The sequence below is a fragment of the Cicer arietinum genome, chromosome 5 (assembly GCF_000331145.2).
Source record: "Cicer arietinum cultivar CDC Frontier isolate Library 1 chromosome 5, Cicar.CDCFrontier_v2.0, whole genome shotgun sequence".
In the NCBI taxonomy this organism is placed as follows: domain Eukaryota; kingdom Viridiplantae; phylum Streptophyta; class Magnoliopsida; order Fabales; family Fabaceae; genus Cicer; species Cicer arietinum.
The window spans coordinates 56085165-56105582 of record NC_021164.2 but is presented as its reverse complement, the minus strand read 5'-3'; the positions used below and the strand labels follow the sequence as shown (position 1 = coordinate 56105582).

The window sequence follows — 20418 nt, the reverse complement described above, 5'->3', positions numbered from 1 at the left end:
GTTGAAAATGGCCTCGATATTATTTAGGATTTTGCTGGTATCGATTGGTATAAGTACTTTAACCTAGAACAAGAAACAACTTCGGATGTTCTGGTTAAAGAATTTTGGCGATTTGTTAACGCAAACACTGACAAAGAAGTAGCGGCTCTTACCAGATGTTCTGATGAAGGTATGGTGCTTGAGAATGGTTATGAGTCAAGGGTTGGCTCATTCAAGATCAATAAAGAATTGTTCGAAGATCCTAAGGTTAACTCCAAATGAGTTCACTTGAAACCTAAATACAGAGTACTTTTCAAGATCTTGGTTGAGCGTGTGGTACCCAAAGGAATGTGTGGACCATGTTAGCAAAGACCACAAGAGCTTAATGTGGAATATCTCCCACAAGATCAAAATCAGTCTTCCACACCTAATTTTGGAACACGTAAGGGTATGTGACACCAACTCTAGGTTACGGATGATAAGGACAATTCCCTACCTTAGACTCATCACAACAGTACTGATGAGAACTCTCCTCATTCATTCCCTAGAGGATGTACGAGGAACTATCCAAGAAGAACACATGGTTAGTTTGTTTGCACCTTTGTTCAACATACCTAACATCATCAAGATGAGACTAATCTCTTATAAGCAGTGCATTCGACCCAGTGGTGATACCAAAAGGAAGGTTGGTCAAACAAGTGAATCTCATACCATTTCGTCTATAGATGAGGACTATTATGCCCCTCTAGTTGAGGAAGATAATAAAGAAGTGGATCTGGAATACCTAAAGATGTGTCAGTCCAACCAAGAAATGGCTCTTGTCTCCCTTCCTCTTCCCAAAGCTTCTTAAGTTTTTGAGAAGAAGCGCAAAAGGGTTGTCAAGACTTTTTGTGTGAAAGAGAATGAGGAAGAAGCAATAAACTCCGACGAGGACAAAGCAAACTTCATTCCAAGGAAGAAACATAAGGTAACCTCCATTTCAGGGCAAACTACTCATTGTGCTATTTTTTGTAATACGAGTAGTAATGAACAACCAGAACTAGAACATCTCACTCCCTCTACACAAAAAACAAACTTAATTGTTCATCCTTCTGATCCTACACCTTCTACCTCAGTTGACTCTAACTCCGACACCTCAGATGAGATGTATGAGGCAACCTTAGCAGAACACTTTGCTACCCTCTTACATAGAACACATCCCATCATTCTCAAGACCACCACTTCAAACCCAACACTGCCAGTCACTAAAACTAACACTCCACTAGAACCCAATACCACACCAAGACATGTGAATCCCTCTCACCCTAAAGCTGAGACATCAGCTCAAGTCCTCATTAACTTAATATATGATACGTCATCTGAAGACTCGTCTACTCCTTTCTCACCCCCTTTTTCACTTTGAACCTACCACCTCCACCATCATGCTAGATGTCATTCCCATCACCCTCTTTATTCCCGTTGGATTTTCTAACTTAAACGCATTCATTACTTCGCTTATTGCCAAAATGACCTTAGCACGCAATCAAAAGACTCAAAGTTTGGAACATAATGAAGTTTCCAACCAATGGAAAAAGGTCATCTCGTTTGTCGCCAACTTGGACACTATGGATCATGGAATGTAGTTAGCCTCCCAGAACGCGACAGCTTTCAGACAAATAGTTGAGATCTTCTATCTATTGATCTTGTAACTTCAGAAAGCATAGAGAAATCGCTCCTGAAAGCTACGTCATAAGACTCATCAAGGGAAGACCCATTTCCCTCTAGTGGTGTTCATCTGGAACTCCTAATTGTTGCTTCATATGCACAATTGTAGTTCCTTGTGCTCATTCCACAGATTGAGATGTCCTTCTTGGATGTTTTTACTATTGTTGCTTCAGGATCTGCAGCATATGCCTCCGAAAGTCAATTTGTCACTCATTATGGCCACGTGTTCGATCTTTCCAATATGTCAAAAAAGAAGACTTTGATGGGTTGGAAACTAAGACTAAGGCTTTCGTGGAAAAAAAACCAAAAATCAAGGGAACATTCAAACTACCCTAAGTTTAATCTTAGCTAGGCTAACAAACCCAAATTCGTAGTTCTCTGTATTTCCTTCTATTTGATTGTGTATTTTTTTCCTTTGTTGTATTTTTGTTCTTAATTTTTTGCTGGCTACTCTACTCTTTTATCTGATGACAAAAGAGGGATAATATTTTAAACATTTTAAATGATGAAAACTTCAAGATAATTTCAAATTCAAAGTACTAATATTTTTCAACTATCTTTTCAGAATATCTCTCATCACTCTTACATTTAAACTTGCATATATTAAGAGGGAGTCTTGCTTTGATATTCTATAATATTTTTTTACTCATGAGAAATTAAAATTATTCACAAAAATAGATGTTTGTCATCATCAAAAAAAGGGAGATTGTTATAACCAAATTGGGTTGAAGATCTATGACTCTAACGTATTTTGATTATAACATTATTTTGTGGAAATAATTTAAAGCACTAATGTTTTGTTTTAGTGTGCACTCTTTATTAGAACTGTCAATTTGATAGGCCCCCTAATTATTGGCTCCGGGCCACATATTGAAGAGGCCAAAAAAATTTATAATTTAAAAGCCCCCAAAAAACAAGGCCCCAACACTAAAGGCCCCCTAAAATTTTGTGGGCTTAGTGGGCCCATAGGCCCACTTATTTAAAAAAAGAATCGATTTTTTTTTCGAGAAATAAAGTTTTTCGATTTTTTCACTGATAAAAAATTTTTGATTTTTTTTATAAAAAATTTCCGATTTTTTTCAATAAAAAATTTTTGATTTTTTTTTTGATATAAATGATTTATCTTTTTAATAATTTTTTTTCTCACAATTTTTTAAGAAAAAAAATATTTTTTAATTTTTTTCGAATAAAATAAATTTCGAAAGTTTTTTAAGAAAAAATCTCAAAATTAACAAAATATTGGGGGCCTATAAGCCCCCTCCCTTAGTCCCCATGAAATAATGGGCCTAAATTTTACAAAAATTAATTTGATAGGGGGCCTAATATTAGAGGTTTTTTTTAAAAAAAATTAAGGGGGTCTTGGTGTTGGGGGCTTTTTTGACAGCTCTATTCTTTATAACAGGTTATTCCTTATGAGTTCATGTTGTATCCTCTAATGTTTGATCTAAGCTAAAGGAACACCAATAATCCACTTTTGATTTTCGTATTTTAAATCTGGCGAATGTACCTCTGAAACGTGTTTCTAGTAATTATGTTATTGGAAACAAATGCTCTGATTAGTTGACTCTGACGACTACAACAAGCAAATGACTATTTTGCCCCTGATAAGAGTGATAGTATGGCTCTAATAAACGGAAAAGTCAACTGTCTGCTAATACTCAACGATCTGATAAGTCAACACCATGAAAAATAGTCAATGCTCTAAAATAGATTTTAAAAAATTCACATCCTCTAATAAACACTTTGAAGGTCTATATGACATAATGTGATCATAATATCATATGCTCCTAGTGTCTCTATATCAAGATTCACATAATCAATTTTAATGATATTTTTTACAAGGTTTAATAGCGAATTCATCTTAGAAGATTTTATATAAAATTTCATGTTACATGTTGATTTCTTACAATCCGGACAACAATCAAAATCACTTATCTCTATAAAAGAACGTGCAATTAAGCAATACAAGGAACTAGGTATTTCAATAAGCATTTTGAAGTCGTCTCTATACTTTTACTCTTCACTTTTTATTTACCTCAATAAGCATTTTGAGAAGACTTACAATTAGTTTGACTAGTAGATGTTCAATGGAAATGTAATTCAATTGGTAAATTAATGGATTGAATCCTTTAGGTTGAAGAAACTAGACGTAACAACTAAGATGACGGTGAACCAAGATAAATTATCTGTATTATTTTGTTTTACTATTTTTCTACTTTGTTTTCATCACTTTACTTTAGTCTTGTTATAACCATTCACTCTCTCATGTATGATCAGTCAATTACTAATTGGCCAAAATCCTTAATGTTGTGCATTCTTCTATTTCTTGTGCAAATCTTTTGCACCAAATGGCACTACTCGTGTAAATAGTCAACACAGTTTGTGTTGTGGAGAGAAAAGAAAAGAATAAGCAACCTGCAAATAAAACTAAAAAGAAAAGTCATGTTAAATATTCATGTATGTACAACACTGAACTATCATCTTAGGCCATTAGCCTAATCTAAGAATGCAATTCTGGACAAACAATTGACATAAAAATAAAGCTTAAGGATCTAAATGATATGATACACCCTGAATGTGCCAAGATCTATCTATGTTGCTTAAACAAAGCTTGACAAAAACAGGCGTCGAATGTACATGCCAATGTCACAGCTCTAATTTATTTATAATTTCCAAGTTACTAATCTAAATTTGGTACAAACAGCTACTAAGCCTGCAGTTAGCTTATTAATCAATCATCACTATCGCTGTCACTATCCACGTCCAGAAAGCTGAACTCTCTCCATCCGTCGAGTTTGATCAACACAGTTCCTCGGTTCTCTTCCCTCCATTCAATTGACTCTTTGTCTAGAAGACTAGTAACCTTGTATCAAGCAAATGATAAGGAATCACCATTCAGAAAGTAAACATAATTCAAATAAACACATTAGTCAAAATCCTAGTAACAAAAGTTCCGAAAGCCTAAGCAGACGTGTATATATACATCAAAACATTATGTTGCACTATATATCAGAGCATAAAAGATTTATACAGATGCGGGTGAATGAAACCATACTGATTGTTTCAGCTTGGACTTTCCAACACCATGTGATCCACAACCTGTGATGACCCTTATCATCTGGACAGCTGAAGCACACATAAAAATAGTGAAAGACAATTAATTAAGTTAGCAAATACAGTTCAATAACCAGTGTTGACAATTGTAGATCACAGAAAATAGTAGTTTATCCAAATTTCACCATGCACTAGTGTTATAGCACTGCTATAGCCGTTATTTAACAATATTTTGTACTAAATAGCATAGAGTTTAATTACTATACACTGACAGGGTAAAAAGTTTTACACTGTCAGCACAACACAACCATAATGTGGCTTATGATATGGTTACGATAATGATCCAATGGCTGAGATTGACTGACTATGTAAAAGACTTTTACATTGTTGGGTGTATAAAAATTAAATCCAATAGCATAACGCGTAACAGTTATTTGTTCAAATTTCCACTATATTATAGCACTATAGAGCTGCTATACACACTATTTAACAAAATTGTTAATAACCAATGCCATTTTGGTAAAGTCCAAAAAAATGTGAGAAGCTAGAACCTTAAAAAATGCTTACAAGGAACATATGATCCAAACAAAAGGTGAAGTTTCAGCATTCTCATTGCGGGTTTCACATGCTGCCCGTGTAAATCAATAGTAATCACATTTTCTATGCCCTTGTTTCTGCATACCATTAACAATAGCTTTAAAGCAAGCAATGGATAAGGAAAACGTGAAAAGGGAAGTTCTCAACTTCGGACAAAAGAAATCCACAAACCTAGCAAGAAATATGTCATGGCTTGCCTTAGTGTCTGCTTTCTGAGCTACTTTAGTTTGTTCTTTACCCTAGTCACACATAGAAATAGTTAGCATTATATAAACCACCACAGCAACAAAATACAAGTATTCGACGTATAAACCACCACAAGTAAAACTAGTTAATGTTTAACCCCAAAACCATAAAACATAGGAAACTATCTAAAATGTTATTTATTTCTATAAAGCAATGGACATTCAAAAGAATGAACATGACATAATCACACTTGGATCACATCTTAAAACAAACACCAGACAAATCACAATTACAGAGACATAATATAGAAGAATTGAGAAAGCATTGGTTTTAAAAATTTAAACATCGGCTTTAAATTTTTTAACATTTTTATCCAATCAACCTACTTCAAACAGTGGGGAACTTTTCAGGAGCCCGCCTTTTCAAGAGCCCGGGCCACGGCATCCCCTCTCTTCTCGCCTGACTTTCTCTCGTCTCCCCTTCTCAACCCTCCCCTTCGCGGTCGTCGGCCGGCCTCCAGACGGTGTCGTTGTCTTCCACGCGACGCTCGGTTTCTCACTCAGACTTTCTCCTCAAGCATATCTACTTCTCCGTCTCGTTTTGCAGTCACAGCGGCCAGCCGTCAACGTCGCCTCTTGGTCTTGTTCCTCATACTAGCTCAATCTGCTTCTTATAATTTTCGGGTTCTTACTATTTTTCTCTTCTACTATTTCTTAATTGCGAATTGTTTTAGTTTAAGATTGTGAACTAGTAGTAGTGTGTGAATTGTATTTGTGACTTTGTGAATTGTAAACGGTTTTAGTGTGGGAATTGAGATTGTGAACTTTAGTGTGTGAATAGTGACATTGTGATTGTGAATTGTATATTGTTTTTCTGATTAGTGTAGTGTAGATGTGGAATTGTGAATTTGTGAATTGTTTTTCTATGTGAATGTGAATTGCAACCTTGAGAATTGTGAATGTGAACTGTTTGTCTGAATGCGTTGTGTAATTAATTTATGTATACCATAAGAAAATTGATGCATTTTCAAAAAGAAAGCTTCCGACAATGATAAAAATTATAAAGCGAATACATTTTATTTGATTGAATTGTGTAAATTGTGTGACTTGTGAAATGATTTCAGGGATTTAGGATAACAAATGACACAACTTTAATTCAATGTAAATGTCTCTTTTCATGAATTATATTTTTATTTTGTATTGATGTTATGTCGAATCTTTGATAAAACTATATGACTTTTATGAATTTCAATTATAATATTTTAGTTCATACTTGTCGCTCATCTCAATATTTTGTGAAAGATCCGCCACTAACTTCAAGTATTCTTTTCATGGAAGATAAAGCATGTGAAACGATAATAACATAAATGATAATTATAAACAAAGATCCGCCACTAAGTTCAAGTATTATTTTCATGGAAGATAAAGCATGTGAAAGGATAATAACATAAATGATAATTATAAACAATCATCCCATCGTTCAAGGGTGAAATAATGTATCATGTTTTTTACACACAAAACCGTAATGTTCTTCCCTACTAAGAACGAACCTGATCAGAAAGATATGCAGCATATCCTCGATCTCCTTTGGTATATGCCGTTGCAGCCTGCAAAATTATGTCAACACTGTCATGTACTCAACTGACATCTGAACTCCAAATCAAACTGGCTTGAAAAACTGAAAGTTAAAAATTGAAGGGAAGTCCAAATGTAAACCTACTTTCTGAAAGTAAGATTTCACCGAATCCCACTGCTGTCTTGCGTCTTCCCTATACATGTGATATTCCTCACCTTTAGCTACAAACCAGGAGAATAAAATAAGTGAATGAACAGTCATGATTCAATTTGACAACATCAAGAAAATCAATAAATTCAAGCATACAAAAGAAAGATGAATTGCTAGCCAAAACCAATGATGTCAATCGCAGATCGCAGAAAATAACGGTTTGTTCAAATTCTGCTGCGCTACAGCACTATAGTGGCACAAAAGCTGCTATTTGACAACACTTTGTATTAAATAGCATATCGTCGAAAAATCGTGATTTGTTCAAACTCTGCTACACTTTAGCACCACTATAGCTACAACTTTGCAACACTGGGAAAACCATGACAATGTGCCTTTTTAACTCATAATGAAAAGTAAAGCATATTGATTATTGAGTATGCAACAGATTCATAAAAATAACATGTTTGCAATTACTGAAGGTCAGATAACTAGTGTTGTTGAATAATAAAATGGAACCACAAAGGCACAAATAAATGAATTTCAAAATTTTCCATACTGTAAGCACGCTGCTGAGGTTCCGCAACATTTGGACAAACATCAACCCCTGGTCCCAAAGACTGCATTTTCTTTGCTATATTTCTCCAATTCATGGTACTTTTGTCGCGTACAGAGCTTTTGGGAATGTTAAACAAGGACTCCAACACCTTTTGAGGAAGTTCTAACTTTGTACATCCTGGGCTAATATGAGAATTAGCTTTAGAACTAGTGAGGACCTCCGCATAATTCCTAAAACCAATCATAAACAACTAAGCTAGTGGAGTTAGGTTCCATGTACTGAGATCCTTTGATTATTAGGAAGTTGAGATTCAAATACAAGATGGTATAAATGACGGAAAAGGTGAATAGGAGGATATTCAAGTAATGAACAATCCAAAATCATAACTAATAAGCTGTCTTATTGTCGGTGTTATTATTGTTGTTGTTATTTCAGTTCAATGGTGATACTGATGATGAGGTTTCAACTAACGACCAATCTTATGCTAATCTTATTCGGATAAAAGTATTAACACTATATATACTATGGTAGGGAGCATAATAAATATATAAATATATTGACATTATTTACCTGCCAAAAGATCCCAGAGACCATATATTATCAGAAAAGTCACCTTCTGAAGAAAGAGAGGTGCACTCTGATCTCCTATCTATCAACTGTGACAAAATTTGACAATTATTACTATGTACTGAAAGGATCTAGATAGTGAAGAAGTTAGAACAACATCTGACAATGAACGATTCAAAATTAACAGTCTTGCAACTCTGTAGAGATCAATTGACAAGTAACATTAAAACTATATGATGTAAGGTGCAAGTCCAGTAACTTAAGCACCTGATTAACTATTTCAGAAGAGATCGAGCAACCAATTAAATGTTTAAACTAGAGTAAATTTGAAAACTATTGTGGAAAAAAAAAATTATACTGCCACTTACACCGTCATTATGATCATAATCAACAAGGAATCTTGTATCATCCATGCTGTCAACTCTGTAATCAGACTGTCTATCATTACTGGATCGTTCATTTGCGGCTAAGTCAAGCAATACATCCAAGGCCTGGAAAATCATAATCACACTTGTGGAGATGCATAATAAGCTAAGAAGCCCGGCCAAGATACGTTAAAAAAAATAAATACATACACGCACATATAAAGATATATACCACAATTTACCAAAAAAGGCACTTGCAATCATAACAACAGCATGAATGGGAGAAGAGCAACGGAAACAAGACAACAAATGAGCAGTGGTTAAGAAATTTTGCAGCTCAGGACTCTGCAACTCTACAACTATAGTAACTTCACATATAGACAAAAGAGAAGCAATCGTATCAGCAACATGTTTATTTTGGAGTACATATGATGTAAGGAAACAAATAGTTAACAGGGTAAACAGATAAGTAAGAAAAACCACTATGATGGGTAGTATCCGAGAGACAATGCGTCTTTAGTAGTTAACACATATCGAAGATGTATCTGGTAAGCGTTGGGGAATATGTGGTGTTTATTGGTATCAGATATGTGTCGGACACCGGTACATTTATATTTTTGAAGAAACTGGGATTCATCGCATGAAAATCTATCCATGGAATTAAAAGAAAGTACAACATGAATAAGCATACGAAATTATCAATGTATGAAAAAATAAAACAGCAGTATCACTCAAACACAGAGCACAACCAAATAAGAAAGAAACATGAGAATATAGGACAGGAAAGTTTCATTTTTTTATGTTTTCAGTTTCAATTGATATGTTTTCATTATATATTTACAAAATACCGCTTTGATTAAAAATAATAGTCCAATATTAATATTAATAACTAAGAATAATAATCAAACATCAAGTAAGGATTCATGTGAAGTACAATTCCAGACTGCACGATACCTTTTCAACATCATATCCGCATTGACCTGCATACAAATAACAATTCCAAGGTCAAGCAATAAAACAAAAAATCTCCAAACAAATGGTATAATTAAGAACACCATGAACTAGTATAAGCATAAGCAATGACTAAGAGTAATATCATAGCACTTCAAGGAAAAGAACAAATTTCTAGCTCCATATAAAATCAAAACAACAACAACAAAAGTAATCGCGCAAAACAACAACAATAACAGGTCACTGCAAAACCAAACCTGCACTTAACCCAAATTGATAACATAAAAAAAAAAATTACATCAAACTCAACTCATAAATATCAATATAATGGTTTGAAACTTGAAAGGTAACAAAATATATAACAAAAACAAATAAAATCAAAAAAATTGTACAACATCTAGTAATTTGTTTTCTATAGCCCACAAATCTAAATTCCAAAGTTAAAGCTAAAAACAACAAAACCCTAAACAAAAAAGTTATTATTTACTTACAAAGAACATCTCTAACAACAGCCAAGTTAAGATCACAATCATTCCCAAGCATGGAATAAAGGAATTGCTCAGCCTCATCCTTATCAACAATCTCATTACCTAACCTCTTATTTCTAGAACTATTCCTCCTAACATATTCCTTCCCTAAAATCGTTGAAACAGTTCCTGTTACAGCAACAATCTTCTTCTTCTGTTTAACCCCTTTGAAACCAACCACATCATCCCCAAACCTCTGCTCCACAAACCCATCTGAAGAACCAGAAGTTGAAGCCAAATCTAAACCAGAAGAAACACCACCACTACAAGAAGAAGATGAACAATAAGAAGATGAAGAAAAAGGGTCTTCTGTATTGTCAACCAAACCTCTCCTTAAGATCTCCGAAGCCTTGTCGGAATCACCCTTTGCAATATCGTAAGCAACTTTAGCTTCTTCCATTGAAGATAAAGAGAAAGCTTCGAACAACGATTGTAAAACTCTTTGTTTTTTGTGTTCTTCTTGGTTTTCTATAACCTCTTTTGACTCTTTGGTCTCTTCCACCTTCTTCGGTGGTTTTTGTTTCTTCTTCTTTCTCGAATTTTTCATCTTGAAAAAAAAAACAATTTGGGTGTGTGAAATGAAGGATCTATTAGAGGAAAAAAAAGATTTTAAGATGAATTGGGAATTTGAAATGTGAGATTTTGGAAAAGGAATCGCGTTGATGGGTGTTGTTGGGTAAGCAGAATCTCTTTAGTTTCAAAACAGAAACCAAAAATAATAATAATAAATGGAACAATAATAAATATAACTTCTTATTTACTCCATATTTTTTATTTTGTGTAACCATTTTTTTTGTTATAAATTATATTTTATTAAATTATATTTTTTTGTTATATCAATTACATTAAATTTTTACTAAGAAGACGTTAACACTAGCCATCAAAAATTTTCTTTTGACTTTGTAAAAAAAATTATTTGACCGGCGAGTTCTTTTGTTTTAAATTTATCCTTTATTTAAATTTTTTTTTACAATATTATTTTTTATCTAATCCAATAATTAAATTTAATCATAAATTTGATTTAGTTCTTAAATTAGTTTTAATAAAAAATCTTGATGTATTTTTGAATTAAAATAGTAATAAAGAATTTCATTAAATATTTAAAATTTAATTTTTACGTGTAACCACCGATTATAATCTGCGTTAAAAATAACAAACGTTTCATTTTAAGTTTTATAACGAATAATAAGAAGAGGGAATTCAATTATTGTTTGCCAAGAATGCCCGGGCTATTATTATTGCGTTGTATCAGATTTACCAATGCCATTTTGGAGAGGTTAATTTTGTTCAGTTTTGTGGATTTTATATTAGATATAGCAAAATCTATAATAATCAAATCTAGAATGATAAATTTAACAAAAATATAGTTACCCAAAAAATAACAAAAAGATTACTTTCCCTTTATTGGGAGACATTTGTCCTTTTTTTATCAACTGCATTTGCCATTTTTTTATTTTGAAGTCAATCAACTCATAATTTTTTTTGGATAAAAACAACTTATTTATAGAAAATGAAAAAATGAGATACAAAATATTTTAATAAAATATAAAAAACTAAAAAATAACATTTTATTATATGTTTTGAAATATATCAGAAAATCTTTAAAAAAAGTTAAAAATCATATAATATAACATTGTTTACGGCAACCAAAAATAATAATAAAGTGGTTTGTTGATAATAAAATAAATAACTTTAAAAATATTTAATTAAATTATACGACTATTTCAATCGGTGTTTGATAATCAGGATAAAGTAAAAATGATAAGATAAACTTTTATATTTTATTTTAATTTAATATTTTGCATTTTCTTAAAAACATAATTTAAAATCTAATAAAATATAAAAATAAAAATAAATAAATATATATGAGATATCATGATAAATTATGAAAAATGTCTATGAGATATTAGTTAGAAGCAAAGCATTTTGATATTCTATGTACTAATTAATTTTAATGTTGATGATAATTCACATATTACATTAAAAAAAAATTATCATTTGTTATTGATAAATATACTTGAATGTTTAAATGATTATATTCAATTTGAACTCGTGAAATTAGGAAGAATCGGGACTTCAAGATGGACAAAGAAGTAAAGGAATATAATTTTTTACTTCGACAATACACTCATTTCATCTAACGATGAAATGTCAATTTGTATTTGGTGGAAACACATAAACATGACTCTCATAGAAAACAAGGAAGTGCATCTTGACCTTTCAAAGAGCCAACATCTAGTTATGTTCAAATGATTGTCATTTGATTTGAAGAAAAGTATTTCTAAAGAAGTTAACACAGATTTGAAAAGTTTTAAAGATGCGTGTATTTTTACTATTTTGAATATCGTTATCTATACCTATATGTTTGTGTAGGACCATAATTGTGTTGTAATTTTTTTTCATTCTCATTGCATTTTTCAAGATCTTGTATCAAATAAGATGATTGGAGTTGCTAAGTATCAAAGAGGTTTTAACTATTTATCTTCCTAACAAATTGATCATATGGTGTTGTCTTTAGCTCATTAGTGTTATCCATATGGCTTGATCAAAATTCATTTTGATTATCCTCATGGCTTGATCAAAATTCATTTTGATTATCCTCTTTTTTCATTAACGAGGATCTATGTTTTCATTTTTGTTTTTAAAATAATTTGTTGAGTATTTTAAATGTGATATTTCTCAATTTTTTAAGCATTTTCAAATAATTTTTCTTTCTAATTTTACTAAAAGTGTGAAACCGTTTTATCTTATTCATTTAGAAGTTTGAGATCTTGCCATGATTTTTAATGCGAAATGGTTTGTTTTTTTTATTCATGATTGTATTCGAGTAATTTGACTTTTTTGAATGAAAGATAACTCAAGAGTACCCTAATAATTCGTTAAATTTTACAAGCATAATTTGAAAAAGGCATTAATTAATCATATTATGATAAAAGAAAGAATATGTCAATCATAATCTTTCACACTTTAATTTTAAACAAGACATTGTCCATGAATCAATTGTCACTTCTAATTATTAATTTTATTAAATACTTCAAATTTAATTAATTAACTTATCACATATCATTTATCAAACTAACATGTCGGTTATCTATTATTCTTACTAAACTAAGTGAAAGTAAATTGTTATGTGACAATTAATTGGTCATCTATACCGTCTCATGATCATTTATAGTATAAGGCAAAAAACATTGACATATATTAAATTTTCATTAAAGAGAAATAGGATAATTGATTGATAACCACAATTTACATTCCTTTTATATATCAATGACAAACGTGTTCACAAAGAACTTATCAACAAAATGATTCAACCACCGTTTTATAATAAGCAGAAAAAATTACTTTAGATCCTTACAACTTTATCAACAAATATTTTTTAACTTAATATACAACAAATCCACACTTTAGAGACAAGAATTGGAGATTTATAACTTTCTACCTGTTTGTTACAGTTTATAAAAATTTACAACGAATAATTGAGATTTTCCCTTTTATAAAATTCAGACAACTTCACAAACCGTTCTCTGCCAACAATATGAATTGAAGCTGAAATTTCAACTATATACATAACTCAAACCTCAAAGGTTTGCAAAAATGGGAGGGGAATCCCCCACCCTTTTTCCAAACAGTGCCTATGACACAAATCTATATGATATTGTAGTGTTTTAAAAATTGAGTATACACAGGATTGAGAGGTGGTTGAAAAACCGTAATTCTAGGATTGTAGCACGGATAGTAAGATCCTACTAATAAGGAAAAATATACTTTATATATATAGTTATATACATATATGCATAAAAAAAATATGAAGAAAATAACCACTAGTCAGAACTTCATTAGGACAATTGCCACTGCCTGATCATAAGCCACTCACACAACCACATTGAACTAAAACAGAGGACCAAGTTTCTGAAACTGAAACAAAGGAACCACACCCAACGCAAGAAACAGAAACGAAGGAAAAGAGAGCCACCAGCACAATATGTCGAATAAAAAAAAAAAGCAAACAGAACAAGAACAGAGTAACAAGCAACCACAGCAAGGAATCGCACAAAAAAAAGACATCATAAGAAACAGAGTAACCAACACGAGGTGGCACACCTAGATGTGTAAGAACCAAATTAATGATCCAATGACCTCCAAGATCCATGTCAAACCAATTAAATTGATTTTTTTTTTTAGCCTTTATCAAACCAAACCAATCATTGATTTTATATCATTCAAAATCAATCACCTAAATCGGAAACCAAACTATTTTATTATATCTTTTATTTTATACTATATTGAGATATTTATTTTTAAAAAACATATGTTGCATTCATGTAATTTTTTATAATTATATATTATCTTTTTATATTATAATTTATATAAATATTAATTCGATCAAACCAAGTTTTATTAGTTCGAAATTATTTTCTACTTAAAACCAAATCAAACCGACCCGTTCCACTCGTCGCATCAGCATTCGCCATAGAAAGAACGAGGTGGTGCGGCACTCAATCCGTGAAGATAGGAGCCGTGTCGTAGGCTAGGACCGAAGGTGCGTTTTGTTGATAACTTGATAACGCGAGGAAGAAAGGAGAAAAACTTCAGTTTTTTTTTTTAAAAAGATTTAAATTGGGTTTTCCACGTTCTTTTTAAAAAATTAGGGTTTTTTGGGGGAAACAAACGGCCCAGATTGGGGAACTTTTTAGGCAATCCAACTCGCAATTCCACCAATCCTACCACCGATCACACAAGTCACGATTTCACTATTATCGCAGCGCGTTTTCTTCTTCTTGGATCGTATGGCCGCACGACGTTACGAGCCAACTCGCGATTCCACTAACACTGCATATGAGACTTCAAATGAAAATAGTTATTATATCATACTAGAACGATGATGTCTTACTAAAAGACTTCATTTTGTATATACATATTTAACTTTAAAAGCCAAGGGGCAGCCAAAAGATGAACATAATGCCAAAAGTCAGTTATTCATTAGTGTGTGTTAAGATTGCCTTAATTAAATGGCATCAAGCAAGGAGGAGACAAAAGTGATTACACAGATTATTACTATCTGATTATCACCTTACAGCAGGCAAATAGATACTCCTATGGCAAAGATCAATCTGATCTGATTCCACCCATGAAGGTCCTTGGATCAGGACAGTTTCCAGAAAATTGAGCTTGTGAAAAATCAAAACCCGGGTTCTGCAAGGCACAACATAATCAATAGGAATATGGGATTGAGGAAGTAAGATTATCTTTAACCCAAACAATGTAATGTATGTGATTAATGGTTATCATAGTAATCTAACATAATCTATATCTGTTGCCACAGACAGTTATTAACTTCACCATTACTCCATTTCATTTCTACAGAACATGACATGAACCTTACCGATAGACTCACAGATTCACAGATGCAGCTATTGTAATTTAACATAAAAAGACTTTTTCTTTTTTGGGGTGACGGATTGTCAAAATCCAACATTAATTCACATCACAAATAATTTCAGTGGTGCCCAAAAAATGATCAAAATGATAATAATATCAAGTCAGAGTTCCCATTATCAGGAAAGTTAAAAACTATCACAATCCAAATAGTTTTCTAATAGTGAAATTATCTATCAAGTTCAAGAATGTCCTTTACAACTCCAATGGGAACAGCATGGCAAGTTGGTTAGTAGCAACCTATGCTAATTATTCAAGAAAAGCTGACATTTGTTGTTGAGACCAAACAAATAATAAAATGGGAGCAGATTAACTTGCCAAACCACACATATTGTAGGTAGTCTTAATAATAAGTAGAATTTCCATCTTAACATCAATTCAGTCTACCCACAGTAGCCACCACACCAAAAATAACAACTATGTGATAATAAAATTTACCTTATTAATTATCATATCCTCTTCTCAATATTATACAAAGTTTAAGCAAAAACACACGAACATGGTGAATTCATTTTTAACAGCCATGCCAGTTTAAATTCTAAAGTACAACCCAGTATCAGAATATATGAAACTCTGTTTCCTTGTGTATCAATAGACATCATGGACAAGTCCGTAAAAAAAAAAGGGAATAAACTATGAATGCCATAGCTAAGGAATACACTCTACACTCTAGTAATAGAGAAAAACAGCCTAGTAGATAGACCATTAGATGCAACACATGACAAAAAACACTTAGAACAAAATTCATTATTTTTCATCAGCATGTAGCATATACAGCAATTTTATAACTTAGATTGCCTTATACACTCTAGTAATGGGATCAAAGGTAAATTATGAAATGGCAAGAAATGAAAGGGTAAAAGAAAGAGCCGAAGAGTATCATAATAAAGTTTCAGACTGAAAATGAGCAACTCGGAAAACAAAACTGATCAAACCAAAACAACATAGGATGCTGAGAAGCATATACTAAAGACATCATAACATGCAAAACAATCGACATCCAAATCCCAACACATGAAAAAATGGTGAGAGTGAAAGCAAAACTGACCTCCTCTTGAAACCTCTGAAGCATGAGGCGCTTCTGTTCTAAATCAGTAGAGTAAGCATCCAACTGACCCTGACCTAATATGGGAGAAGCCCATGTTTGACCCTTATCTCTCTTATTCAAAGTTATATGCATTATGTCATCCTCTGCAATCCAAGTTCCAAAATCAGCATCAATCAATAAACATACTAAACTTAATCAATTTTAAAAACACAAACTTACCCCAATTAATTAACATCACAACACACATACACAAATAAAATAAAGAATATTAGATAAAGTAAAACTTTTACCTACCTAAAGTCCAGAAAGAAGAATCTGTCTTCACCGGGGAAGTAAGATCATGCTGAGAAATTAAATAATAAACACATGAGAATAATAAATAAATAAATAAAAAGCTATGAAGAGAGAAATGATTATAATGAATTAGGAAATTAGGGTTACGTTGAGAAAGGGAGGATTGCCTTTGATGCCAAGTTCAATGTGTTTGGACTGAATCTTACAATAGAATTGTTTGGAATGAACATTGGGAGGAAGATTGATGTAAATATTGACCTCGTCTAGGGTTTGATCCCACTCGAACACCTTTTCACCTAAATTCACAAAAGGGGTTGTTTGAAGAAGAATGGGACGAAATTGGAAAGATAGAGATAGAGGAAATGGAAAAAGTACCGTTGTGGAGGAATATGTGACGTTTTTCTGGTGCCAATTTATCTGCCATTTTTCTACTGCTTTGTTCACTCGCCTTCTATTTCTTCTCTGTTTCTGGTTCTTCTTCTTCGTTTGCACGGTTTCCTTGGTTATTTCCCTCTGGTTTCTTTTGGTTTGGTCGGTAATAATTCTATGTTTACTCGTAGAATACCTGCTGCACCGGTACTGCGTCCTTATTATATATTTTTTTGAAATAATTATTAAAGAAAAATATTTTATTTATTTATTTTTTATGAAAAAGGCTAGTAAAATTAAGGTATAATTGCTGTCTTTTAAATAATACTAGAGTTCTTTATTTTATTTTTTAATTTCGTCTTTTTATTTAATTTTAAATAAATAATTCAATTTTTTATGTTTTAAAATATTAAAAATATTTTTTTAATAAAAATTCATTAAAATTTTTAAATAAAATTTATAAAATTAATTATCATCTTCAATATAATGCAAATTTCATCAAATTTATAACTTAAACCTTCAAATATAATCATATTTTATTCTTTATATTTTTGAATTTTTGTAATAAAATTAAATAAATGACTAAATTAAAAGAAAAAATAAATAAATAACAGAAATATTATTTGAAATTAAGTTAAGGGACGTAGGAGCAATTATGCTTAAAATTAATTAGAAATAATAGGGGTTTAGCCCATATGGTTTGCAACAAAATATTAAAGAGCTGCAAAATATAAAGAGTGAATATCTTTGACGAGAAGTTGGAGATTTGAAGGGATAAGAAAGACGTTTCTGATCATATTAATGAGAGACTTAAAATCACTTTCAAAAATCATTTTTATGAGATTAATGTTACCGGTCATCCTTACACCATGAACAACAAGAAAGAACAAGAAAGAGTTCAAGCTAGGGCGAGCAAAATGTTACCAACTCCAATATTCCCATTAAAATAATCTTTTATTTATGTTATAGATAAATAAGAACCAACAAAATTGAAATTGATAATGAGTGAGAAATATTTTATAACGAACTAATCTTTTTCGTATGTATCAGTAAAAAAATTTGTTACATGTTTTTTAATATTTATCAATGACAAATTACCCGTGACTAATGTTTGTCTCGTATTTTTTGATGTATCAATGACAAATATTTGTTATTTGTTTTTTATGCTTTGGTGATAAATATTTATCTTGCATTTTATCAATATTTCTCAGTGACAATGATTTGTTCCTATTTTTCATGTATCAGTGTTACATACTTGTCTTGTGATTTTTTATATTTATCACTGACAAATATTGTCTCGTGGTTATATATATATTGTGTTTTTTATGTTTATCAATAATTGTCCTATGTTTTTTTATTCATTATTGATAAATATTTATTCTATGGTTTTTATACTTATCACTAGGAGTGAGTGGGAATAGGCTGGGGCAAAATAGGCTATGCTAGACCTTAGTCTGATTTGTCAAAAAATTCAATGCCTAAGTCTGGCTCATGCCCTATCATAGACTTAATTTTTAGGTCTGAGTGTTAAGCTTGAAAGAAGTCTGGTATAGCATATAAGCCTAATTAAAAGTCTATTTCATTTTAGTATGTTTCAATTAGTAATCAAACATATATTTAAATATATTAACGAATTAATATCTCAATGAAATTAAGTTCTACTTCGATATTTTACATGTTATTTTGAAGAATATGACTTTAAACACATCCTACTTCAATTTTATTTTATAATAATACATTTAAATTAATATGTCAAAAATTAAAGATTAATATGTGAAAAATACAAAAAGTTGAATATCTAACAAAAAAATCAAAATTTAATATAATAATTATAATAGTAAAAAAATATTATTTATATTTATTTAAATAGGTCAGCCTAATAGACCTAAAAAACTTATTATGTGGCTTGTAGTCTTGTATTTTTAACTAAATGGTGTTTTTTAGAAATCTCGATTTTGTCTGTGAAAAGAAAAGCTTGAATTAAATCTGACGTAAACTAGGCTGTATTCATCTATCGGTCATCCTGACCTATTCCCATCTTTACTTATCACAATGAATGTAAAAAATTAATTGTCAAAAGCAATATTTAGGAATATTTAAAATTAATCTATTTACTTTCCACATTTATATCACTTATATTGATGGATGAGATGTCTCCAACCACTAAAGTGTGTTGCTTTATGTGACTGTCTGTGTTTATTGTTTGGTCATGGTTTCACTTTAAAGACTACTTGACTATCCTTCAATTTGGCTTGGTTATGGTTTCACTTTAAAGACTATTTGGCTATCTTATTAGAGTTTAGATCTAGATATAAAAAATTATGATTTGAAGAAATTATGGTTGAAGATGAAGGTTGTTGAATTTTTATTAAAAAATTTAGAGTTGAAGATGAAGATTATTGAGTTTTTATTATTTAATTGGTTAATTAATTAATTAGTTTTAAGTTTTTGATTAAATAATAAAATAAATTTTAATTTTAAATATTAAATATTATCTAATCAACAACATTTACACAGTCACTATGTGTCACTTCATCTAAAATTAGTATGTCACCATTTTTTTACTAAAAAAATTTCATAAAGGACTTTTTTAAACTTGTTAGAATTTACAAGGGTATAAATGAAACAAAAAATTTACAGAGACTAAAATTAAAACGAAACATATTTACAAAGATAAAAACATATTTAAACCGAACAATACATTGATCATAAACTCATACAAAACATATATAGAAAACAAAGTTATGTAAAAATGAAGACTGTAAACTAAAGTTTCAGTACAAGTAAAAATCATTAAAAAAAAAAAATGCATTGATCATAAACTCATACAAAAAAGCATATAGAAAAGCAAATTAAATCATTCTAATAAAAAAGTTTCAGTAAAGATTGTTAGGAAAATGTAAATAAACAATTAAAACATAAAAAAATTATATAGAAACTCCACATTAGAAAGAAAAAAAAAAAAAACATAATTGTTGTCTAATAATAAATAGAGAATAACATTATGTGAAAATTATTACAACACATATTCTTCTTTTAAATTTTCCATGGTCTCTA

At 31.1% G+C, this 20418-nt stretch overlaps 2 protein-coding genes across 4 annotated transcripts; both read right to left on the bottom strand.

Moving 5' to 3' along the window:
- Positions 1–4105: 4105 nt before the first annotated feature.
- On the bottom strand, positions 4106–10926 carry LOC101494175 (SMR domain-containing protein At5g58720). Of its 3 annotated transcripts, none has more exons than XM_027334873.2 (11): positions 10176–10925; positions 9688–9713; positions 8737–8859; positions 8372–8457; positions 7802–8031; positions 7240–7316; positions 7070–7126; positions 5506–5573; positions 5305–5411; positions 4739–4809; positions 4106–4538 (listed from the first exon to the last, which is right to left on the bottom strand). In XM_027334873.2, exons 1-11 carry the CDS (start codon positions 10756–10758, stop codon positions 4515–4517), a joined length of 1452 nt encoding a protein of 483 aa, XP_027190674.1. In that variant the 5' UTR covers positions 10759–10925; the 3' UTR covers positions 4106–4514. The 3 variants fall into 3 exon arrangements, with proteins under 3 accessions (XP_027190674.1, XP_004500253.1, XP_073225137.1); XM_004500196.4 differs by having other exon boundaries at positions 4106–4546; positions 10176–10924; XM_073369036.1 differs by lacking the exons at positions 4106–4538; positions 4739–4809 and having other exon boundaries at positions 5305–5431; positions 10176–10926.
- A 4125-nt stretch (positions 10927–15051) lies between these two features.
- Positions 15052–17553, bottom strand: LOC101493849 (uncharacterized). Its single transcript, XM_004500195.4, has 5 exons — positions 17368–17553; positions 17140–17288; positions 16993–17041; positions 16699–16841; positions 15052–15407 (listed from the first exon to the last, which is right to left on the bottom strand). Exons 1-5 carry the CDS (start codon positions 17414–17416, stop codon positions 15321–15323), a joined length of 477 nt encoding a protein of 158 aa, XP_004500252.1. The 5' UTR covers positions 17417–17553; the 3' UTR covers positions 15052–15320.
- Positions 17554–20418: the final 2865 nt, after the last annotated feature.